Source organism: Nelumbo lutea, chromosome 3, assembly GCF_056320005.1.
Source record: "Nelumbo lutea isolate HS-2025 chromosome 3, American lotus-T2T, whole genome shotgun sequence".
Classification (NCBI taxonomy): Eukaryota; Viridiplantae; Streptophyta; class Magnoliopsida; order Proteales; family Nelumbonaceae; genus Nelumbo; species Nelumbo lutea.
In genome coordinates this window covers 32,073,803-32,099,274 of record NC_142686.1, presented here as the reverse complement: position 1 = coordinate 32,099,274, position 25,472 = coordinate 32,073,803, and the positions used below count along the sequence as shown (strand labels likewise).

General features: G+C 40.8%; 2 protein-coding genes across 2 annotated transcripts; both read left to right on the top strand.

The window, feature by feature from the left end:
• The first annotated feature begins 1,968 nt into the window (after positions 1 to 1,968).
• LOC148864050 (eukaryotic translation initiation factor 3 subunit B-like) lies at positions 1,969 to 10,626 on the top strand. The gene is made up of 12 exons (XM_088979849.1): positions 1,969 to 2,123; positions 2,216 to 2,342; positions 2,447 to 2,684; positions 4,351 to 4,497; positions 5,511 to 5,639; positions 6,766 to 6,894; positions 6,982 to 7,065; positions 7,147 to 7,271; positions 7,374 to 7,572; positions 7,654 to 8,186; positions 9,344 to 9,452; positions 10,037 to 10,626. Exons 2-12 carry the CDS (start codon positions 2,221 to 2,223, stop codon positions 10,379 to 10,381), a joined length of 2,160 nt encoding a protein of 719 aa, XP_088835975.1. The 5' UTR covers positions 1,969 to 2,123; positions 2,216 to 2,220; the 3' UTR covers positions 10,382 to 10,626.
• A 2,271-nt stretch (positions 10,627 to 12,897) lies between these two features.
• LOC148864049 (uncharacterized) lies at positions 12,898 to 13,386 on the top strand. Its single transcript, XM_088976298.1, has one exon. The coding sequence runs from the start codon at positions 12,898 to 12,900 to the stop codon at positions 13,384 to 13,386; it is 489 nt and encodes a 162-aa protein (XP_088832424.1).
• Positions 13,387 to 25,472: the final 12,086 nt, after the last annotated feature.

Genomic DNA, 25,472 nt, shown 5'->3' with positions numbered 1-25,472 from the left:
CAAACCAAACAGCCCCTAAATATTTTTATGGATCTTACACATGGGATCCACCGGAACCTTGATACCTATAAATATTTGTGTGAAGTGGGCTCCTACCTCTGCTCCCAAGATCCAACGATCATTTGTCTTTCTACTTCAAATCTTATAAGATACTTTTATTATGGCAAAAAAGCATTCTTATAAGAACCGTAAAACCTAAGGCTGAGTTTGGTTGTAATGCAATTTTATTTGTATTAGTATAAATGTATAGGAGTGTAAATGAAAAGAATGCAAATTCTGTTTTAATTTTGTTTTAGATTTTAATTTATTCTGCTTTAAATTTAATTTTATTTCATTTGTACTGTAATCAAACAAAATAAAGTAAAATTTGAAATAAAAATAAATCAAGATCTGCACCTAAATTATTTGCATCACCATAATATTGCACTGGTGTAAATAAATTTGCACTGCAACCAAACACAACCTAAAGAAATTGTAAGACCGGAAGTTGTAAGAAGAAGAGAAGGTAAGGTGCTCCCCAATTCCCAAAGGCCGACCATGGAGGGGCAAAATCAGGATTATGATAAAATGGATTATACGGTAAATGGCCCTAAATGTTTTGTTAATGTGTATTGAGTGTAAGAATAACAATGTGGCGAGGATCCTATTCCCCATCTCTAACCTCAAGTTTTAAATTAATTCCTGTCCTTAACCCCAATCTTCGAGAAAAAAAATTTGAACCCCATCCTTGATCCTTGGAAGGAGACGGGTTTCCCATATTGAGGACCCGAATCCCCATATTTTTTAATTAAATAGAGTCTAGTGAAACCACATGGTATTAATAGCTGATAAGGGAAATTTTTGGGGCCTGATATCAGAATAATCTTTTTAATATAATTATTAAAATATGTTAACCTTTTTTTTTAATATCAAATAGGGATAGAAATACTATTCATCTCCTTCCTCCTTCAAACTATTGAACAAATCTCTCCTAATCCCGATTTCTAGGCTTTAATGGTGTTCAAAACTACTTCAAATACCTCTAACAGGCTTCTGAGAGACCGGAATATTTTTACATCCCCCACTATGAATCTATACTATGAACAAGGTCGAGTTCGTAGAGGAAGCTGTTAAATCTGGCGTAATTTTACCATTGATGGAGCTTCTTCAAGGGAAGATCAGTTGGGTCAAGCAAAGAGTCCCCGTTCGAGTGCAGGGTTGCTTGGCCAGTTACGAAAGAACATTCGAGACTGTTGCACAACATGAAGAAGAGATAGTCCAGCTAGTCATGCAGTTGGCCTCTGCCTACCTTGATGTGTTGTATGTTAAATTCACCTATAGGGCTGATTTGGTTGAACTTCGAAGTCTCACGGGGATATCAATAGTAGGAGACCCAATCACAGAAGCACTCTTAATGGATTACAAAGAAAACAGGAAGAAGAGAGAGAGAGAGAGAGAGAGAGAGAGAGAGAGAGAGAGAGATTTGATAGGTGGTATAGAGGAAGGAGATGAAATGTGTTTCTGCCCCTATTTGATATTTAAAAAAAAAATTAACCCATTCTAAAAATTATATTTAAAATTTATTTTTATTGATATTAAGTCCCAAAAATTATCCTTATCAACTAGTCCCAATATTTAATTATTCAAACAAGCCCAGATGCCTAACGGCCCTAACCTAACCCAGCCCTGGCTTGGCCCAAATACATATTATCATGTCCATGGTGCAGGTTGGGCCGGAAGAGCATTGACTAATCAAATCGGCTCGTGAATTCTAAATTTCTAATAAAAACCACCCTGGTTACTACTTTCGTAATAGTGGTGATTGGTTGCAGTGAGTTTGCGCAGAGTTATTGCTTGCAATAATAATACACTGTCAATAGCCGGCCCAGCCCATGATCATCCTGTCGAGTCGGGGCTACTGAACTCCAACATGGGCCTAATTTCAAAAAGCCCAATTAGAAAATAGACTTGGAAAGGGACTAAGGGAGCATGAATCGATGTTTAACTCGCCCGAGTTGCCACTCGCCACCGATGATAAACCATAGTCCGGCAGTCCTTTCTTCCACTCTCCCGCGTCCTTCTGCTTGCCATCACCCCCACCTCCAGCTCCGACATCGGCCGACTTCCCGACAACCACCCTTGTGGTAGCCTCTCGCACGAACACGCCCCCCTCTCTCTCTATCTGTTTCTGTTCTTTGAACATGTAACTGATCTCTTGTGATAATTTTCTGCGCAGGAGAGATGGCAACCATGGTTTCTATGGCGGATATCGAAGCGAAGGCCATGGGGCTCGGAATCGACCTTTCGAAGGTGGATTTAGACGCAATAAGGTTACCTCCAGGCGAGGATTTTGGTGTCAAGAGGTACCAAGTTCTTAATATAACCCTATTTATACTACTTTCACTAGGAATTTGGTTCAGAGGTTCAATTTCTTTTATTTGACTTGAACCATTTGTTTTCTTTATAGTGATGATGAAGATGTTCTTCGAGAAGATAATCTGGAATCCGAAAGTGGGCTTGGTAACATAATTATTGTTGACAATCTTCCGGTAGTTGCACCGGAGAAATTCGAAAAGCTGGAAGGTGTCATCCGGAAAATTTACAGTCAGATCTGTGTACTCAAGGAAGATGCTATTTGGATGCCTGTTAACCCTGAAACCCAGAAGACCCTGGGTTATTGCTTCATTGAGTTCAATACTCCTCAGGTATGAATTTAATGAGCTTATATTATTATAACGTCGTAGATTGTTTGTCAATTTATTACAATCTGAATAGATTGGCTGTCGGTTTATGCTTATGGGAGCAATTGGATGCCTTGTGGAGTTTATTGAAAACCACGTCAACGTGAATGATTTTATTTTGTTTCTCATTGCATTTGAAGTAAGTTTTTTATAACAGTAAAATAAAAGAAAATTTTATTGAAATGGAAAACGGATTACATTCTGCAGGTGAAGAGTTTTCACCATAATGTTGCAACTTGAACTTGCAACCAAATTAGAAGACAAAAAGAAAATACATCTCAAGGCTTATGGGCTTAGGCCCCCATTCAAAACTTCTAATGATGTTTGAAGATTGTATCAAAAACCCTCCCCATTCATTCTTTGAATTCTGGGCGGGAAAAGGCCTTGTATGCCATCACTAGTTTTTAGTATGTTTTAATTTATCTTCAAAAGTGTACCTGTTTCTTTGTCCCCAAATGCACCAGAAGACTGTGGACTTGATAATGCTCCAAACTATATAATCCTTTCTGCTCCTTCCCGATCTCGACCAAGAAGAAAAAAATCTCTTCTGGATCAGATAGATTCAATTTTCTAATGTTCAAAGGAGTAAAGAACATGTCCTTAATGAAATCAATAAATCTGCAATATATGAAGCTGTTTTACATTCTCTTGTTCTCCTTGCGAAGAATACACCTGTTTGCCAGCTAGAATCCTCTTGACTTCAAATGAGCTATAGTTAGAATGCTGTTCAATGCAAGCAACCAAGCAAATGCCCCTACCCTTGGAGGACTTGGGTTCTGGCAAGCTCTCTTGACATTCAAACTTTCAATCTGATTCCTGGATATGGCTTCACTGAAAAGATTTAACAGTAAGCTTCCCATCATAACACTCTTTCCATTATCTGGTATCTGTTTCATTTGATACAATTTTCATCTTCTCGACTCATGAGAGCAGAAAGATCTATTCTTCCACTTCGCTATCTGGTAGTGGGCAACTAAACTTAGGGCACTAAGTAATTGGTTCACCTTTTTATTCAAAGCATTGCCTAATTGTGATATCTTTAGTACTCAGACTATACAGCCTTGGTGTAAAAATCACACAACTTCCCCCTTCCACATCATTTATCTTCCCAATAGGTGATAAAACAAGGAAGGTGGACTAAGATGTTTTGATCGTGTGCACAGAAGACAATACACAGCACCAGTGAGAAGAAGTGATTTGTTACATGCTGAAGATCTAGAAGATCAAGGTGCAGAGTGTAGACCAAAAGAGACATGGGTTGAAGTAGTAAGAAATGGTTTAAGGGTCCATAACATTACAATGGGCATAGCTCTAAACTGACTGGAATGGTGGAACAGTGTAGTTGTGTTTTTTAGGATATGACATGTGTTAGTATGTCAGAAGAGAGGATGAATTTGTTTTTACATTTTGAAGAAAAGATTTGTTCATCTTGTTGGTGAGCATTTCATATTCTAATTTTTTTTATAAGTATTTCATATTCTAATTGTGGGGAGACAAATTTCTCTTTAGTATTACATTTTCCGTTTCAAAAATAAAAGAAGGCATATGTAAATGTAATTCTTCGCCAAATCTGTATGAGGAGCTTATATTTTTTCCATTTGTGTCTTATTTATTCGTATTTTCATTTTAGGAAGCTGAGCTTGCAAAGGAGAAGACTCAAGGATACAGATTGGACAAATCACACATATTTTCCATAAATTTATTTGATGACTTTGAGAGGTTCATCAAAGTACCAGATGAATGGGCTCCTCCCGAGACCAAGCCATGCACACCTGGGGTAACCCTTTCCATCTAATTTTTTATTGCTCCTGATTCTGCATAGATTTTAGTTTTATTCTCTATGCTGACTTGTTGATGAGATACTGAACAATCTAGTGAGACTTAATCCGTTACTTATCTATTCATGGCAATGCATGACTTCTTTTTATCTATCTTATTCTTCAAATTTTGGCATTTCATATTTTGTCCTTGAATCTCAGTCATTGCAACCGCTATGAGCTTCCTTTATTATTGATCTTGGTTTTTTCCTTTCTTGATTCTTTGTTCCTGGAACTTGGTACTGAAATGAGCTTTGCTACTTAATTATATTTCTATATTTAGATTTATTTGTGGATCTAGGAAGAATTATTTATGAATATGTTTCTAATTTTTCCTAAATCATTTGAGTAATTTTGTTTTAATGTTTTGAAAAATAATTGTGGTTTTCCATCTGTATGTGAATAATATCAACTATTGATTTCCTTAGTTCATTTGAACCTGTATTTTGTTTTTGGGGATATGCACTGGACATAGTACAATTTTAGCAAATACCATTGTAGCAGTTAAATATTCTATGCTCATCTGTATCTTTCAATGTGTTTGGTATGGCTGCTTGATACTTGTTGGACTGGTACCAGGACACTTGTTTACTGATGTAGAATTGTGCATCAAGACTCACAAATTTCTAATGTATTTTTCCCTTCAAGCCTTTCTTCATTTCTTGGGAATTATTCTGGGACCTAAATTTATTGGAAGATAATTGGAACAATGGTTTATGTTGAAAACACTGGTTTTTTCCACAATTTACTTCATTCTTTATGGATCTATGAGAGAGAATGGAATCTGCTCATCTGTTTTGCATTTCCTAAGTGTTTAGCTGTAATTGTATTGGGAATGATATATTACACTAGTTGGAAGTCTATAATGCTTCTTCTTTCTTGTGGTTGCTCTAGTTTCATCTACATATTTTTGAAGTAGCAATGCCTTGCTTTCTGAATATTTGATAAACTATGCAATTCTATATTGTTACAGGAAAACTTACAGCACTGGCTGACTGATGAAAAATCCCGAGATCAATTTGTTATTCATGCTGGTAATGACACTGAGGTTTTATGGAATGATCCTAGGCAACTGAAGCCTGAGCTTATTTATCGATGTACTGTAAGTAGATTCAGGTCTTCCTTTTCTGGTTTTTGTAACATAACACTTAACTGAATGCAAAATACATGCCCATTATAAAGCATAAGAATATTTGGGAGATAATCCATTTTAGTTAAGATTGCTATCTAACCACATATTATCTCCTTCATCTTTCAGCATTTGTAGATAGACCCTCCAGAACTGTTGATCCCTATTCGCACCAGTGTTTTAAAAGTGCAAGGTGCAATTTGTGCCCAAGGCACAAGGCGAGGTGCACGCCTTTTTGAAGCAAGGTGCAAAAGTACAAAAATGCCAAAAAAGCAAAAAAAATGTCAGAAAATTCAGAAAATGCTAAAAAATAAAAAAATATATTAAACATAATATTAATAAAAAATATAAACATAAATTTTAAAATAAATGTTTTAAAAAATCTGTTATCTAAAATTAAAGTACATAAACATAACACATAAGCGCATTCAAATGAAAATTTGAAAATAAATCAAACATATAAAACATTTTCAAGCATGTAAAACCTATAATCTCTTTTTTTTTTCCCCTCAATTGCATTATTTCAAATAGTTAATGTGATGTAAAACATCTTGCATTCCTGATTCTACATGCTGCCTTTGTTCCAAATCCGTCGAGGCAAGCCCAAACAAATCCATGTTAGGGTCTTAAATTCTTAATCCTTACACAAAAATAAATGATTTTATAATATTAATTTTCTTTTAAGAAAATATTTTACTAGGATGAATGAATGGACAACATTAGCAAATAGGGGGTTCTTGGATCTTCGGTTCACTCATGAAGGGACTTAGGTGGGGCTCTGGGCGCACACCTTTTGAAAGTGCTGCGCGTTGGTCCTAGGCAAGGCACATACCTTAGCGCCTCGCCTAAGTGCCTAGGTGTTTAAACGACTGATTCACACCTTGTTTAGCCAACATGTTGGCCAAACTGTTGGATGATCTCTGAACCCATATGAAGCAAGTTCCCATTTCTCTCATCAGCTGTTTTACTTCCCTCTTGACCATATGTATCTATTTATTTGTTTATTTTTTTGGTAAGAGACGGAAAATTACAAAAAAGAAATATTTGTTTACTTTTTAGGAAGTGCAATAACTGATAAAACTTTTGCTTTGTTTGGCAGTTTTGGACTGAGAGTTTTGTTCAATGGTCCCCACTAAGCACATATTTGGCTACGGTTCACAGGCAGGGTGCAGCTGTTTGGGGAGGTGCAACTACCTTTAACCGTCTAACGCGTTTTGCTCACCCACAGGTTCTATCCTGTTCATAATTCCATCTTTTCTGTTGCATATTTTGCTTGTCCTTTTCGCCTCAATATATGTAATTAAACTGCATACAGGTTAAACTCATTGATTTCTCTCCTGGGGAGAAATACTTGGTCACCTATAGCAGCCATGAACCGAGAAATCCACGTGATACACATGTGAGAAATATTATGATTTGAGAATTAATTTATTTTATCTGAATAAGCTTTCTGTTACGCTGACATGTTTTCTTAATGTAGAGGGTTGTCTTGAATATTTTTGATGTAAGGACCGGAAAAGTTATGAGAGATTTCAAAGGCAGTGCAGATGAGTTTGCAACTGGTGGAGCTGGGGGTGTCTCTGGAGTGTCATGGCCTGTTTTCAGGTGATTTTATTCTATGCTATTTATGTTATCTGCATCCCTTTATGAACAACTTTTGGCCACTATTGTCTTGTAAATGACTTATTATTATTTTATCTTTTGCAGATGGGGTGGTGGAAAAGATGATAAATATTTTGCTAGAATTGGAAAAAACGTGATATCTGTCTATGAAACAGAAACATTCACCCTTATTGACAAAAAGTCATTGAAGGTTGAAAATGTCTTGGACTTCAGCTGGTCACCTACTGATCCTATCATTGCACTCTTTGTTCCAGAGCTAGGTGGTGGGAACCAACCTGCTAGGGTGAGTAGTAGAAGCATTTTATGAGGAATCCTTGTAATGACAGTTTTTATTTACTTTGCCAGTTTTTCTCTCTGTTCACAGGTAAGCCTTGTTCAAATTCCTGGAAAAGAGGAGCTGAGGCAGAAGAATCTCTTTAGTGTTAGTGACTGCAAAATGTACTGGCAAAGCAATGGGGACTACCTTGCTGTTAAGGTTGATAGGTACACGAAAACAAAGAAAAGCACATATACTGGCTTTGAGCTTTTCCGGATAAAAGAACGTGACATCCCCATTGAAGTTTTGGAGCTTGAAAATAAGAATGACAAGATTGTTGCCTTTGCATGGGAACCAAAAGGCCACAGATTTGCAGTTATCCATGGAGATAGCCCAAAGCCTGACATAAGTTTCTACTCGATGCGAACTGCTAACAACACAGGCCGGGTCTCAAAGCTTATAACTCTCAAAGGCAAGCAAGCCAATGCTCTCTACTGGTCTCCTGCTGGACGCTTCATTATCCTTGCTGGTCTCAAAAGTTTTAATGGACAACTGGAATTCTACAATGTTGATGACCTTGAGACGATGGCAACCGGAGAACATTTCATGGCAACTGATATTGAATGGGATCCTACTGGAAGGTATAATTAAGCAATGTAAATTGTTTTTTTATCAGTAGCTGTATTATATATTTCTTATGCTTTGTTTACATACCTTGTTATTGTATTTGGGCTTTTAAAGAAAGTGGAATTTAATGATATGCCCTATTTCATATTTCAAATAGGGGTGCCAATGGATTTATTTTTTTATCAGCAAAAAATGAATTTTATTGATGAAAATTTAGGAGTTACAGGAGCTTGGGTGTAAATTCCACCCCAAAACAACAAAAGACTACAGATTTTCCCAAAACATTTGCAGTCTCACAGCCCCTTGTTTGGCCAAAGAATCTGCTATTCCATTTGCTGTTCTTCTTACCCACTTAAAGGAAAAATTTAGCTCCCTTATTAGGCTTACAATCTCCCTGAATTTATACCTGACCAAGGAATCTTGGAACTGTTCTCAGTCCATGAGATGACTACTTGGGAATCCACTTCCACCTCTAGATTGTCTACTGTATGCACTTTGACTCTCAGAATTGGGTCTACATATTAATATGAATTAAAAATCAGGTTTATTTTTGACCCACTAATTGTTATGCACACACAGAAACGCATAAAGTATATGAATTTAGAATATAGAGTATAAATGACTATATTCTTTCAAAAGTTGTTTTCTTCTTCGTCCTTTCTTTATTTGAGTATCTGGCAGAGATTGACTGTGGATCATTTGTTATACTGTTTCTGGAAATCCTTTATGATGGATCTGTTTAGGAGTAAACTTGCACCTGATCTGTTGATGGTTTTGTACCACTATCTGCAATTTCTCTCTTTTGAAAATATAAAGGGAAAATTCCACTTTAGTACCCTGAACTTTGGGGGTAGTGTCAAGTTAGTACCCGAACTTTCAAACGTGTCACTGCAGTACCTAAACTTTCAAAAAGTGTCAAGTTGGTCCCTGCTGTTAACTGACCGTCAGTTATCTGTTGAAAATGCCAAAATTACCCTTCAAAAGAAGACACTGTTCATTGTCTTCTACCTTGAGAGTTGAGACTGAACTTGACACTACCCCCAAGTGGAATTTTCCCAAATATAAATCTTTTGTGGATATGTGTCCCCTCTAGAAACAATGTGAGACTTTTGGGAGTAAAATGTTAAAACATCTTTTGTATTCTTATTGCAATTATCCTTTGTATTTGTAGGTATGTTGCAACTTCTGTTACCTCAGTTCATGAGATGGAAAATGGATTTAACATATGGTCCTTCAATGGGAAGCTCCTATACCGGATACCAAGGGACCATTTCTGTCAGGTGAGTTGATAAAAACCTTGATCAACATCCTTAGAATATGATGTATAGCCTTGTCTTTTATATTCTATAGTGCATAAGCCATGGTAAGGGGCTATAGCTATCTCAGGCTGACAAGCGTGAGAACAGCCACTTTTTGCAAAAGAAATGCCAAAGATTAGGTCTGTATCCAGTCCGTCCACAATTTACCCATCCCAAGACCCCAGGTAGCTGGGACCAACATTAGATAATGGCTTTTTTTAATGTTCTAGTCATAGTAAATGTCTTGTACAACATCTGCCAAACTGTAAAGGTGCAACTGGTGTTTGATATCCCACAAGATTTCAACTTCAACCAGTGGTTCCTTCTTGGGTGATCCATTATTCCTCACCATATTGAAGATGCTTGATATCTCATGTCCAAAATCATGTGGTTATTCTTGATTATTACCAAAATCTCTAGATTTTTCTTGGCAATGTCTACTTGTCTAGTTATGCATCACAATATTGCTAGGTATTATACTTATATGTGACTTGTGATTATCAATTCATAGACTACTATGATAATACCGATACCCATGCTCTTGTATGTCTTTTGCAATCATGCAGTTCTTGTGGCGACCAAGGCCACCATCTTTCTTGAGTGCAGAGAAAGAGGAAGAGATTGCAAAGAATCTGAAGAAGTACAGTAAGAAATATGAGGCAGAGGACCAGGATGTTTCGTTGCTCTTAAGTGAGCAGGACCGTCAGAAGCGAAGGTTGCTGCAGGAGGAATGGGACAGATGGGTGATGCAATGGAAGCAGTATCATGAGGAAGAGAAGTCATACAGGCAGATACTGAGGGATGGGGAAGCAAGTGACGCGGAGGAGGAATATGAGGCAAAGGAAGTTGAGGTTGAGGAAGTGTTAGACGTTAAAGAAGAAGTTGTCTTTTACGAATTGGAACAAAACTAGTGCAAGAGTACCAAGTGTCATTTAACTTGTATCATTAGTTAGATTCCTTAATTTGAAATACCATACAAAGCAAATTGAGGGCTTAGTGTTGTGAAGCAACCCGAAATTTTTCCTTCTTAGAGGTCTTCAGAGGGGGGTGGAGTCTTTATTTTTTATTTTTATTAGTGTTAGATTCCTTCATTTGTTTATCAATGTTTAGCTTAAAAGAACAATTTTTCAATATTGTAAATCTTGAAATTCGCTTAGCTTTTCTTTTCTTTTTTTATTTTTTTTCCGGAAAATGTGGGGCGTTTGTATGTCCGGTTTTTCATATTGACTTTGCACTTTGCTCGATTGTATGTCAGACTGTTAAACCGTTGCCCCTGTAATAACTAATACTTTTGATGAGTCCTGCGGTGGTGCCGAAAAGGTATTGTTCTTAACAAACTGATAGCATCCAGGTCCAGTCCCTGATACCACCATTCTCTCAAGACCATGCTAGCCTCCTGTTATGACGGCAAAGTGCAAACAAAATGACAGAGTCTCATTCATTAGCCCCATCTTCTAATTTTGGTTGTGTTTTATACCATTGTCAATTTTATTTGTAATGTTTTAAGTTGGTCAATATAAAATTTATGAGAATATATTTTTTTATATCATAAATGTTTTTGAGTTATCAATACAATATTTGATATCATGTGATAAAGACGATTTCTCAAAATTTTATATTGACAATGATTACCATACACCACCTTAATCCTGTTAATAATTCTGCCCTGATCCAAACACAAAATAAAGGTGACAAGGGACGGACCTAAGGTAGGAGGTGTAAAGGATGGTAGGGCCCATGCCATCCTTTGCTTTATATAAGATATCTTTCCTCATGAATCTCACCATGTACAGTTTTTTTGCTTGGCATAGACCCTAGATGCTTGTTTAGAGGATGAATTTAATTGGGATGGTATTTGGTACCTTAGGCTCTCCAAGCTTCAACGTTTAGCATTTGAAATTGGAAAAGTAAAGTGTTATATCGCTGTGCAAAATTGTTGTGGTTTTAAACACATAAACACCACTAGCCCTAGGTCTAGGTGCCATCATCGGCACCACGTACGAGGCAACTGAATGAAAATGCCCTCTTCTTTGGGGAAATACTATTTCAATATTTCCTCCAATACTCACGTTCATATAATCTGATATAAAGGGTGGTAGAAACGTTTGTACTTGAATCTGCCCAATCAAACACTCCACATAGATCAATTAAGATAAAAAGGGCTTTATTGAGATAAAAGATGTAAGGCAACCTTAAACTAAAGGAGTACTTTAATCTTTGTTGGTCCTCTCACAAAACAGCTCCCTCTTAAATTTGTGCTCTTAGCCTTGTCACTTTGGGTGATCGCACTATGGATGAATTAATTTACTTACAAAAAGGTAGTTGGTGGGTTTTGGCTATTTATTTATTAACAAGAGCTAGAGGTTTAGAGTCGCAGGACTTGTTTATGCAGAGAGCATTGTTCACTGTGTGTCTCATGCAAAGAAACAGAAACAGAACCAACCATGGGATGGGTCCTTGTATGACAAATTGACCAAAACTATGCATTATCAGAGTTTCTATCTCTGATTTCTTACCCTTCCATGCTCTTTTCTTTTTGAGAATTTTAGTTTTTTATTCTACTTTTTGGCATGAAAAGATATGCTTTAAATTTCTAAACTATAATGTTTAAATTTTATTTTTCCCCCCGGAAACAGTCATGGAATGCCTACATAGGCGATTAAAAGAAGTTTTGTGACTAATCGGCCTTCTATGGTTTTTATGACCTTTCTTCCTTCAATGTATATTAATTTGACAATCAGGGGTGGAAATAAATCAAGATTTTACGAGCTATTTGACAAAAGTTTAATTCAATTGGGTTTAACCTGAACTTCGAGCTGAATTCGAACTCAATTTAGAGTCATTTGCTAAACGAGTTGAACTCGAACCTCATGAAACTTGGCTCATGCCTGGTTGAGTTTATATATACATACATATTAATAAATAATCTTTATTATATGTATAATAATAATTTATTTTTTATATATGATAATAAATAATTTTTATAATTCTTAAATATTTGTGTAAAATAAAAAATACTTTTTTATATATATAATAAAAAGCTTGGCTCGCATTTGAGTTTGAGTTAAGCTGAATTTGAATATATGAAATTTTGAATCGAGCCGAATTCAAATTCAAGTCTCTAATGAAATCGAGATGGAGCTCAAGCCTCATTGATTTTTTGGCGAATTGAGCTCAGAAACACAGATATTCAACTTGGCTCGGCTCCCACCCCTAAAATAATAAGTACCAACACTCTCTAACTCTATAACCTTAAAGCGGGTGAACCAGCTGAGTTAAAAAGAAAACCAGGTTTGAAATAGGAAACAAAATCTTCTATCACTCCACTCTCCAGCATCCACCCCAAAAACGATCTTTCTGTCAGAGATTCAGAATTCAGAACACGGCATCATCCTTTCACTGGAAAGTGCAAACCCACCTCCGAACCATGTCAATCTCCAAAACCCTATTTGGGTTTTGCCTGATAACATTATTCTCTGTGATTTATGCGGCAGAAACCCACCACCCACAAAAATCAAGCGAGGTGACAGTGGAACCAACGGCCTACGAAATGCTTGAGAAGTTCAATTTTCCGAAGGGGATTCTCCCAGAAGGTGTGAAGGGATACGTGCTTCATGATGATAACAGATTTGAGGTGTTCCTTGATGGGGACTGTGAGTTTGAGGTTGAAGGATACAGTCTGTATTACAAGAGTAAGATTACAGGAACAGTTGGATTTGGTTCTCTGAAGGATTTGGGCGGTGTGACTGTGAAGGTTTTATTTATGTGGCTTGGCATCACTGAGGTGAATAGAGGAAATGGGAATATAGATTTCTATGTTGGACCTCTGTCTGCATCTTTCCCACTCTACAATTTCGATGAGAGCCCCCGATGCGGTTGTGGATTTAATTGCCTTACCACGGTATCAATTTCCTGAAGACAGGACATGCTTTTTCTCTTTCATTTGTTCATAGATGAATGTGTTGTCTTGTATAAACTGAATTTGGTTTGCTTGAAGAATTAGTATATAATTGGTGCTAGTGGTGAGAAACTGAGAATTAGCCATATCTAGGTTCTCTTTCATCAGAAGCTTGTTGGGCATCTTCTTTCCCCTTTGAAGAAATGGTGATCTAAGGAGTACAAGATACCACTTTCTTCTATGCCTTATTTATCTTTGTTCACATTTTCCCTGCTTTTTTCTTTTCCTATTTAGGAATATCAACCGGCCCCTAATTCAATTTTGATATATGAGATTGAGTTGGCCTATTGATCCATAGATCTTTGTTTTCTTTTTTTTTCTTTTTGATAAATTTCCATACATCTTTATTATACTGTGAAAGAAAAGAACTCGCTTTATGTTCAGATTATTGGGGATAATTTTGAAGAGTTAAGACAATACGGAGATCAGTTCTTAAATACTTATTTTATTTGCTTTTACTTCCCCCAGGGAGTTTCAGGTTTAGTTGATCTTGGGATTATTAACCAGAAGTTTATTTTGTTATTTTAGTTCTTACATAGATTAATGAATAATATATTCTGAATTCCAATTGAATTGGCCATATTTCGTAGGAACCTCCATTACTTGAAATGGCTGGAAAGTGGAAACCCTTCTTATTTTAGTGAATTGGCTTAACCTAAGTATATGCATATTCAAGGAACTATATTGATCATCATTTTTTTATTTAGTTGGGTAATTAAATTCATTTCTCAAGAAACATATAGAAGTCAAGCATAATTTTGATTCCACCATGGGTTTTCAATTTAACAGCCTACTTCCTAAGGGGAAGAAAGACATTTATCAGAAACATAAATACATTGAGAGGAACTATTTAGTTCTAGAAATTAAATTTTGTTAGATTTTAGATGGAGTATATTCAAGAGTTTAGAGTGCATTGTTGCACTGAAATGGATTATACACTACATCAGGATTGTATATGAAGGGGCACTTAAGCTTCCTAGACACCTAGTAAGCATGTCAAGTAGAAACATAGAAGCTTGTGCATGCTCTTATAACATACATTCTGCAAATCTTCTTTCTTGTCAAGTTCCAACTTATTAAGAGCTAATACTAAGACAAATCTGGTAAGGTGCAGAGAAAACATCATGATTTTTATTTTTTTGTAAATAGAGAACATTATGAATGAAAGAAATCATTCTGGAATCTGGATAAACAACCTTGTGACTCTGTACCTTTTGAATCGCCCTTTACATCCCTCCACCCCAGTAATCACTAACAAAATAAAATTCATTTATTATAATAATCCCATACAGTTTTCAAGTAATCTAAATCACCTGAGACTTGAATCAGTTGAAGACTTAAAGATGACTTCGACAACAATGTGATAGTGTTCAAGATCTTAAGTCTTGCTCCTCATCTATACTTGAACAAATGTTAGAGATTTTTCAACTGAATTCAGCCCCAATTGTCTCTTGGCTTCCCAATATAAGAACATATTGTTGCATATTGCTCTGTCATCACTCACCAAGAACTAGTGTCCAGACCATTTATGGTATGTATGTGTGGATGTATTTATTGAGAATATTGCTCTAACTTGTCAGTTTTTAGACTATACTTGAATATTGGCATCTCATCACCATTTGTATAATGTGGAGTGGTGTTTGGAAACCACAACGAAAAACTCTAGTTCATAAGATTCTTAGGTGGCTGGCAGTGGCTACTTATTATATATGGTATGTAAGGAAAAAAAAAAACTGTTTCAGCAAAATACCATTCATGTTCAATGGATATATACTTTGCCGTGTCAACACAGCCATTACTACCCCCGGTTATATTACAAAGATTTCAAATCTAAAAACAAATTGCGTCAGGAAAACTTCAGCCAATGAGATATTCAATAAAAGTAATAGATTTTTGAAAGGTAAAAGATATAATTGTATTGATAATGGGAGAAGCTCATGCTAGATACAAAAAACCCCTCAAGAGAGAAGGGGACAAGCAATATATGCTATACGGTAAAAAGATGATCAATATGAGCAATATAGATCATATACAAGTTCTCAAAACAGAGGGAGCCCAACTATTTGTCTCCAATGATCACAAACAAGAGAATACGAGAGGCCCTGGAACTATTTGATGGACATCAGTCCTTCCACTCTACCAATCACTGCCATATTATTCCACTCTACCAAAGGCAGAAATGATTGACCAAGGGAAGTCCTCTGGCCATCAGATAATCAATAGTTTTGACAGTGCTGCCAAAAGTTAATGAACTTGAAACACTGGAAATCCAAGACTTGTTGGAGGCTGTAACACATCCATCAGTGGAGGAATTAGGGGTTCAGAGGATGAGTTGTAACACATCTTTTGTACTCTTTTCTTCGGCCTAATGTCAAACACATTTAGGGCAGAAGATACCCTATGCAGCTTCAGAGGATGAGCGGTGCTACCACCTTGGCCTCACAAACGTCACCACAGGCAAGGATTATCAAAGGTCTCTAGAGGAACACAGAACATAAACCATACGACTCCCCCAACACTCAAAACCAAGACTTGGGATCGTTCATAAAAAAAACCCTCAATAATCCTTTGTTCAACAAATCAATCTTCCAAAAACCACTAAAGCATAAATGTTTAAACACATAAACAACAAAAACATAATAAATCAAACAAACAAATCAAACGAATCAGATTATTATCACAAAAGCAAAAATATTTAAACACAAACAACAAAATAAAGAAGAAGACGCCTTCGTTTGAAGAAGAAGAAGAAGAGGAATGACTATCTGGAGCTTGGATTCACCAGTGGTGTTCTTCCTAGAGCTTGGATTCACCAGTGGCACTTCCTCCTTGAGAAAACACGAAAATTACTATGTTTTCTGGGTTTGGGGTTATCAGGGGTAGTATGCATCATTTCCAAAATAATGTAAGGGCAGTTTCGATTATGCACCGTATCTGAAACATGTCTGATTGCGTTAAGAGCCAACCCAAGCGTTACAGTTTTCAGATTTGAAAATAATATTCAAATCAAGTTTAAGAGGAGAAACCAAGTGTGAGGATCTGAAATGCAATATTTACAAATTCAAATATCTGAAAAATGCAATCAAACACCCCCTTAATAGGTAGCAACCATTGAAAATTTATGCCAATACATCTTGTTTCCTATTGTACTATCATATTATAAATCGTATGGCTCTCTCTTGCTTCAACAATCGTTGTTTGACTATAAACTTTCAACTAATCATGCTTTTTTACAGGGATTATTTCTTTTATGCATCTCAAGGACCTTCTACAATCCCACAATTCATGTGATTTCAATCAAGGAGGTCTCACTTTAGGGTATATAGACTGTCATATTAAAATCTCTATTCACAAGTTCTTGGCCACATGGCAAATGAATTAGGTATTCATGACTTTGGCATCTCAAACGTAGAGATCACTAGACAGATGAGATGTCTAATAGATAAACAACTTAAAACTAAACATGTTGTTAACATTGAATGTAAAACCATAAAAAAGAATAGGGCAAATTACAATAACCCACATTTGCTATGACAATGTCATAGCCCTGCATTGAAACAATTGAATCAAAGCCTTTGATTTGTTACCATGGCCCCACCTTGAATCTGATTAAGTGGTTTCCTGGTGAGGCTACTACAATACATCTAAGGACATGGTTTTTTTAGTTTAACCCTGAGCTGCAAGAGTGTCATAGCACAAATGAATTCAAATTAATGCTACATGTTACACTTAGGGGATCATGAGAGCCTTGAACTTTATTTTGTGATAAAGACACTTGTACTTCTAGATTTCCTCATTTTATCCTTATCACTTGATTGTACGCTTATATGTTTTTAAAACTCTAAATTACCCTTAGATTATTTTTAAGACCATGTTTGTAACCCTTTTTTAACCTCATACATATTTCTCTCAATAACGATGGGTATCAACTGGTGCTCTTTATGGAAATGCTATTTGATGGTGCGCAATCTGGTCAGTCCTAGCTGTCAACGATCTTGTCTCTGACTGGAGCAACGGGGAGCCTAAAACGGAGAAGATGAGGGAACTCCGGGGGGAACCCGGTGAGATAACTTTGAAGCTCAAGTTAGTATTCTCTAAAAGGCAAGATAAAGATCAGATGGCGCAAAGTTCACCTACCTTATTGTTGGGGGTAGGGGGCCTTTTACAACTACTTCACACACTCACTCTGAGGCCTCTGTCAGGTTGGGTATGATTATTTCTGTGTTTCTGCCAGTTCGGGTGTCATCCTTTCTGCTGGGACATAACCGCCACTGCTCCTTGTCGGAGCCGTCTCTGTAACTGGAGATGGTAGTGTCAAGTGGCGGTGGCAGGTGGCCGTTTGAAGTGCAGCTGTCAAGCGCCAAATCCCAAGTCAGTCAGATGCGCCGCCCCTGGATACGGACTTTCTCGGTGTTAGGCATGGTACGGTTTGTTCAGTTTGGCGTCCTGGAGGCGAAGTGCTGGAGTGGTGAGCGAGGTGAAGTCTTGAGTTCAGAGGTGTGTCCCGAACTGCCATAGGGCAGGCTAGTTCGGAGAGGTGTGTTCCGAACTGCCTGGCAGTTCGGAGGTGTGACCCGAACTGCCATAGGGTAGGCCAATTCGGAGAGGTGTGTCCCGAACTGCCATAAAGTAGATCAGTTCAGAGGTGTGACCCGAACTGCCATAGGGCAGGCCAGTTCGGAGATGTGTCCCGAACTGCCACAGGGCAGGCCAGTTCGGGCTACTGCACTTCGGGTTTGGCTTGGGGCTTAAGGGAGAGTTCAGGCTCCTAATCGAGAGTTTGGTCTCCTAGTAGGGAGTTCGGACTATTGGTAGGGAGTTCAGACCGCTGGTTCCTCCCTTTGGTGCTCGCGCCTTAGGCATGCTATTGTGCCGAGCTGTTGCCTTTGCCACGTGTTGCGTAATTATAAGGTCGGGCCAAATCTTCCTTCATCAATTGCCCCCCACTCTTCGTGCTAAGGGTCTTGCCTTGGCACGGGGAGTTCACGAGGTGGTAGGTGGATTTGTTCCGTTCTTCGAATCTTGATAGCGTGAGATGCGTTGTCGGGGTTTTTTAAGCGTCCAAAAGGCGGGAGACGCGCCTACTTGCTTACAAATGCTGACAGACGTGGCGGCGTGCGCTTATTTCAAATTTCAAAAAAGTGTGCCACTAGGAGACGTGACAGCGGGTCTTTTTGAATTTGAAAAGACGCGCCGTTGCCGTTTGAAAGGCGAGGAGACGTGCGCTGGTTGTTCTGTCAGTTTTAGAAAAGATGTGCACCGTCGTTTTGTCAGTTTCAGAAAGACGTGCGTCGGCGTTTCGTTAGTTTTAGAAAGACGTGTGCCAATCACGTCTCGGTCTCAGGGGACGTGTGGTTAGCGCAAATGCAGGCCGTCGGATTGGCTCTGATTTGCATTGTTGGTTCTTGGTTACTGCGGGTATAAATAGTAGGGGACCCCAGTTGCTTTGTCACTTCTACGTTTTGCTTCTTGAGCTCGCGTCCAAGTTTCAGCTCGCGTCCAGGTTTTTCAGTTCGCGTTTAAGGTTTTTTTGCTTGTTTCGGTTTCTGAAGTCTTGTTCAAACCTTTTTCCGAGTGAGTACTTTCCTGGAATCCATCTTTTCTCCTCTATGTCTAGCTTGGATAGCTCAGACGGTTCTTCAAGTGGCTTAGATGCAGGTTCTATGAACCGAGCTGCATCCCCTGATGGCCTTAGTGAACCTGAGGTATAACTTGAGGAAAAGTTTGAGCCTGTAGGTCGAGCCGCTTCGGGCAATCTGGCGTCTACCTCTCGCCGAGGTCAGATGTTAGACAGGTTTGGTCCTTCGACCATGACACCTGAGGGGCTCCGATCCCTTATTACTTATTACAACTTGCATGGGGAGTACGCCTATTTCATTCTTTTGGGTAGCTTTCCTTGGGAACACGGTCCTAAAGAGATTGTGATGTTTCGGGAGCAGCTCGCTACGGGGCTGCGACTGCCTTTCCACCCTCTTCTTGTCGAGGTCATATACCACTTCGGCGTTACCGTCGCCCAGCTTCACTCAAACTCCATTCGTAACTTGGTGGGGACAACCTCCCATTTTTTGCGAACAGGGCTTTCCTTTAGACTTGGAGGTATTCTCCTCTATTTTAATGCTTAGGAAACAAGCGGGTTCTCTTCCTGGGGGTAGGCGGGCGTATTACCTATCTCCTCGCCTGGGTTTTAAGCTCTTGCACGAACTTTCCAACAAGGTCCCGGCGTGGAAGCGGGACTACTTTGGGGTGCGAAGTGTACTAGGGTGGCCTTTTCAGATTGGGTGGGGGATGGTCGCTCCTGACTCTCAAGGGGAGTTCAGGAGCGTGTTGTCGCCGAACTACGCTCTTCAGAAGAATAGGAAGGCCACTTTCCCCGAGGAGATCACGGCGTGGACCGATCTTCCCTTGAACCAGATCGCTTGTCGTGTCGCAACTCATGCTATGGTGGTGAGTCAAATTTCTTGTCGGTCTTCTTTGTTTTTATCCTTCTTGCTTTCGTTCTCTTAATCACTAGTTCCTTTTGGTAGGTGAAATCTTCTATTCACGCCTTAGCGGCTTAGGTGGAGAGGAGCTAGAGGTAGGCGCGAGTTGCCGAAGAGGCCCTTCGTGCTACCGAGGCGACTACCCGAGCTGCTGAGGCGGCTGCTCACGCTATTAATGAGGCTGCTCGTGCTGCTATGGCCAGGCAGGCGAGGTCTCAGAGGGATGCCAAGGCCATGGGGGTGGTTGTGAAGCATATGGCGGACCTGAGGCTGGATCTGCAGCATCAGGTCGAATACCTTCAGGAGGACATAAGGGAGAAAAAACAGATCTTTTCCCAAGGCATCAAAGATGCCAAGAAGAAGGTCATTGATGAATACATCGCCTCGCCGCGTTTTGACGATCTGATGGTGGATTCTTATGGAAGAGGATTCAAACTGAGCCGGTGGATGATTCAGAACACGTACCCCGAGCTCGATATTAGTGTCATATCCACTTCGTGTATAACTCAGGAGATGGCCAACGCTGCTGATGGCGAGCCGGATTCCGAGGGTGAGGTAGGTCCTTCGGGTGTCGTTGAAGTGCCTTCTGATGAGGAAGAAATAGCTCCGATCTTGTGAAATTTCTTTTTTTTTTTCAAATGTACTCTTCCTTATCTTGCAATGGGATGGACTTTTCTTTTGTTCAAGTGTTGGTTGTTCTTTCCCCCGAACTAACATAATTGCCGAACTTATAATATGCCCGATCTGTTTTTGCCCAGATTATTGCACTCGCGTGACCTGTTTTGGTGTTTAATACTTCGCTTCGCTTGTCTCTTTGCCTATGCCGAGGTTCCTTTGTTGGCTCAACATCCTGGCTTAGGCTTTGGTAGCGATTTCGTCCACTTCGCTTGGCGGTCTATAGGTAGCATCGCCTCAAGTTGACTTTGTTCCACACTTGGGGTACTTGTTTGCCTTCTAAAGTTTCAAGCTCGTATGCCCCTTCGAGCACTCTCTTTACTCTATAGGGCCCTTCCCAATTTGGTCCAAGTTTTCCCATGCCGGGTTTGGGCACCATAATCTTACGGAGAACCAGGTCGCCGAATCGGAAGTTTCCCTTCTTTACTCTGGTAGGTCGCTGTCCGGATGTGCGCGAGGTCTCTTACCTCGTCCAGCAAGTCGAGGTTGGTACGTAACTCGTCTCCGTTTGTCTGATCGTCATATGCTTCTAGTCGTAGTGTAGGTATTTCGATTTCCATTGGGATTATCGCTTCAATGCCATAGGTGAGGTTAAAGGGGGTCTCTCCTGTGGTTGTTTTTTTTGTAGTCTGGTGAGCCCATAAAACACTTGATAGCTCGTCCGCCCACAACCCTTTAGCTCGATCTAGACGTGCTCTCAATCTACGCAGGATGGCTCTGTTCATTACTTCTGTCTGACCGTTTTCCTGCGGGTGTGCGACTAATGTGAAGTTCTGACAAATTCTCATATTCTAGCACCATTCTTGGAACTTGATATCCTCGAACTGTTTGCCGTTGTCGGAGATCAGTACCTGAGGTAGCCCGAAGCGACATACTATGTTCTTCCAAAAGAAGTTCTGTATGTTTCGGGCTATAACCGTTGCCAGAGGTTCAGCTTCTATCCACTTTGTGAAGTAATCTACTGCTACCACTAGGAACTCTCCCACCTGTTGCCGGCGGGAATGGCCCCAGGAGGTCGATGCCCCATTACACGAAGGGCCATTGGCTGGTGAGGTATTTGAGGTCGAAAGCAGGCTGATGGTGGATGTTGGCATGCTTCCAACACTTGTCGCATTTTCTGACGAGCTCAACAGCTTCTGTCTTCATCGTTGGCCAATAGTATCCTTGTCGAAGTGCCTTTTGGGCGAGGGCTCTGCCCCTAGGTGTTCGCCGCACAGACCTTAATGAGTGTTGTGGAGTACTAGCTCGGTTTCGGCAGGTCGCAAGCAATGCAAGTAGGGGAGCGTGTAGGACCGTCGGTACAACCGTTCATCTATCATGACGTATTTGGCTGCCTGGCGCTGCACCCTCTTGGCTGCATGCGGTCCGCAGGGAGGGTTCCATCTAGCAAGAAGCTCGCGAGTGGGTCGATCCAGCTTGGCTCTGCTTCAAGGACAGGAGCGACCTCCTCTGCCCCACCGAGAATGCTAGGCCGAGGTAAGTCCTCTATGTACACGGTTCTCATGGTGTTGTGACTCAGTGCTGGCTAATCGGGATAGGGCGTCGGCCTCAGTGTTCTCTGACCTCGGGATTTTCCTGATGAAGTGTGACTGGAAGTTGAGCATAGCCTCTTTTACTTTCGCCAAGTATGCGATCATGGAGAGCTTGCATGCTTCGTACTCGCCCGTAACCTGGTTGACCACGAGTTGGGAATCACTGCAGATGACTATGTGCTTTGCTCTTACCTTTTGCGCTAGTTCAGCTTGGCTATCAGTGCCTCGTACTATGCCTTGTTGTTGGATGCCGCGAACTCAAAGCGTAGTGTGTATTCCAATTTTGTGCCACCCGTGCCGCATAAGACTATTCCAGCCCCGTTGCCCTGCTGGTTCGAGGAGTCATCTACGTGAAGGATTCAAGGCTCCTCATCCCAGTTCGCACTCAGCCTAACCAGGAGAGATGCCACACTGACTGCTACTTCACGGGGTTCAGACTCTATTGGCTCGGGAGCTCCAGGTTCACCCGAACTGGGGATCTCGGGCTTAACCGACCCAGGGGCTTCGAGGCTGAATGTGCACTCGGCGATAAAATCTGCTAAGGCTTGGGCCTTAATGGCAGTCTGTGGCTTGTACTAGAGGTCGTACTCGCTGAGCTCAATGGCCCACTTCGTCAACCGACTGGAAACCTCGGGCTTGAGTAAGACTTGTCTTAGAGGTTTGTCAGTCAAGACGACGACGGTGTGAGCCTGGAAATATGGGCGGAGTTTCCGACCTGCAATCACTAGTGCGTATGCTAGCTTTTCTATCTGTGGATATCTCGTCTCTGCTCCCTGCAAAATTTTACTAACATAATAGACGAGTCGCTGGACCTAATCTACTTTCTTTATTAGTACTGAACTGACCACCTCATCACTTGCCGAGAGGTATAGTTCTAAGACCTCGCCCTCCTCGGGCCTGCCTAAGGTTGGCATAGTGGCAAGGTAGCTCTTTAGCTCGTCGAACGCGAGCTGGTAGTCTCGGATCCATTCGAACCCTTTGCCTTTGATTTCTTTAAAGAAAGGCAGACATCGGTCTGCCGATTTGGACATGAAGCGGCTCAGAGCGGCTATGAGGCCGTTCAGCCTCTGAACCTCTTTTACTTTTCGGGGTGGTCTCATATCTAGGATGGCCTTTATCTTGTCCGGGTTGGCCTCAATACCGCGCCGGTTGACAATGTACCCTAGGAACTTAACCGAGGTGACACCGAAGACACACTTGTTTGGGTTTAGTCTCATGCTATATTGACGCAGAATTTGGAAGACAAAATCTAAGTCTTTTATTAATTCTTGCGAGAACTGCGTTTTGACGACCATGTCGTCTACATAACATTCTATTTTCGTGCCAATTAAGGGACGAAAAAGCTTATTTACAAGTCTTTGGAAGGTCGCCCCAGCATTCTTTAGTCCGAAGGGCATGACCTTGTAACAGTACATGCCGAACTCGGTTATGAAGCTGGTTTTTTCCTCATCGGACTGGTCCATCTTGATTTGGTTGTAGCCTGAGTAGGCATCCAATAAGCTTAGCAGCTCATGTCCTGATGCCACGTCCACTAGGCGGTCAATTCGGGGTAGGGGGAAGCAATCTTTTGGGCAAGCTCGGTTCAAGTCGGTGTAATCGACGCACATCCGCCACTTGCCGTTTGATTTTTTCACCAGCACTGGGTTGGCTACCCACCTCGGGTAATGAACTTTCCTTATGAAGTCCGCTGCGAGGAGCTTTTCGACCTCTTCGTCGACCGCCCTCCAGTGCTCCGGGGCTAAGTTGCGTTTCTTTTGTCTAATGGGTCTGACTACAGGGTCAGTGTTAAGTTTGTGAGTTATAAGGCCAGGGTCAATACCAGGCATATCGGCCACGAACCATGCAAAAATATCTAAATTTTAAAGTAAGAAACTCACAAGTTCGATTCGTAGAGGCTCTTTGACAGAAGCACCGATCTGTAGCGTTCGAGCCGGATCTATAGCCGAGTTCGGGATCACGACCATTTCTTCTATGGGTGAAGCTCGTTCCTCGCCTTGCTCCGTAGGCCGCTCCAGTTCGAGGTCGTCGGCTGCCTTGGTTTTTCCCTTCAGGGCGGCAACATAACACTTGCGGGACTCAAACTGGTCACCCCGCTCTACCCCCACACCGAAGTCCGTGGGGAACTTCATTGCCAGATAGTAGGTGGAGACCATTGACCGCAGATTATGTGTGATTGGCCGCCCTATTATGGCATTGTATGGGGAGGGGGTCGCAACCACCATGAAATCATGGTTGAGTCTGACCACACAAGGCCATGTGCCGACTTCCACAAGTACTGTTATCTTCCCCAGGGGCCTGACTTCCTCTCCACTGAAGCCCACCAAAGGAGTGTTTGTGAGCTTCAACTCGCTTCTCTGCAACTGTAGTTGGTCAAATGCTGACTTGAAGAGGATGTCCGCCGAACTGCCTAAGTCCACAAGTACCCGCTGGACTTCGAAGTCGTTGATCCTTAGTTTTATGACGAGCGCGTCATCGTGGGGATAGTGGACACTTCGCGCGTCGTCTTCTATGAAAAAGATCGGTTCTTCTATCTTCGACCTCTTTGGAGTGTTCTGCTCTTCTTGGGCTGCCTCGCGAACTGACGTCCGTGTTGCTATCGAAGTGCACCCTGCTACCATCGAACCTCCTATTACATGGATGGTTCCCCAAACTGGCCTCTCTTCTGGAGGCGGTCGTTGCAAGGCTTCGGCTGGTCTGCTGCTAGACTCGGGGGCATCCTTTCCGTGCTCCCCTTGCCGACTTGCTTTATTATTATTGTCATTATGTTGTACAAAATTTCTCAAATATCTGATGAATGAGTCCCTTTATCTCATCCCAGAGATTATTACATTGTTCGGTACTATGACCGTGATCTATATGAAAACTACAATATAGATTTTTATTTCTCTTGTTTGGATTACTCTTTAGGCGAGGTGGCCTTGTGTTTAAGGGCATGTAATCCGTCTGAACTACTAAGGGAGCTCGGGACGGCTGGCTTGGCTTCGCCTCTCGGACCTGGTTTCTTCTGTCACCTGGATTGGAGGGCTCACCTTCTCTTTTTCTTTTCTCGACCCCGCCTTCGGTTTTTTGGTTGATTTCTTCCTCTGTTTTCATGAACTTGTCCGCGAGCTTGAGGAAATCGGCCATGGTTGCGGGCTGGCTGGCCACCATGTGCCATTTGAATTCTTTGTGCGTTACCCCTCTCTTGGCCGCCGCAAGCTATATCGCGGGGTCTAAACGCGGTATCTGCAAGTATGCTTCATTGAACCGCTTGACGTAGCCCCAAATGGATTCTCCTTCCCTCTTGACTACTCCAAAGATGCTTTCCTCGGTCATGGGGCACCGCTTGCTGGTAACGAAGTGTGTGGTGAAGACCTGC

Bases quoted from the DNA above. Each gene is read 5' to 3' on its own strand.
- LOC148864050 (XM_088979849.1), top strand. From the start codon at position 2,221: ATGGCAACCATGGTTTCTATGGCGGATATCGAAGCGAAGGCCATGGGG. The intron at 2,343-2,446 runs GTACCAAGTTCT...TTTTCTTTATAG, and splicing joins GAGGATTTTGGTGTCAAGAG to TGATGATGAAGATGTTCTTC. The intron at 9,453-10,036 runs GTGAGTTGATAA...GCAATCATGCAG, and splicing joins CAAGGGACCATTTCTGTCAG to TTCTTGTGGCGACCAAGGCC.
- LOC148864049 (XM_088976298.1), top strand. From the start codon at position 12,898: ATGTCAATCTCCAAAACCCTATTTGGGTTTTGCCTGATAACATTATTC.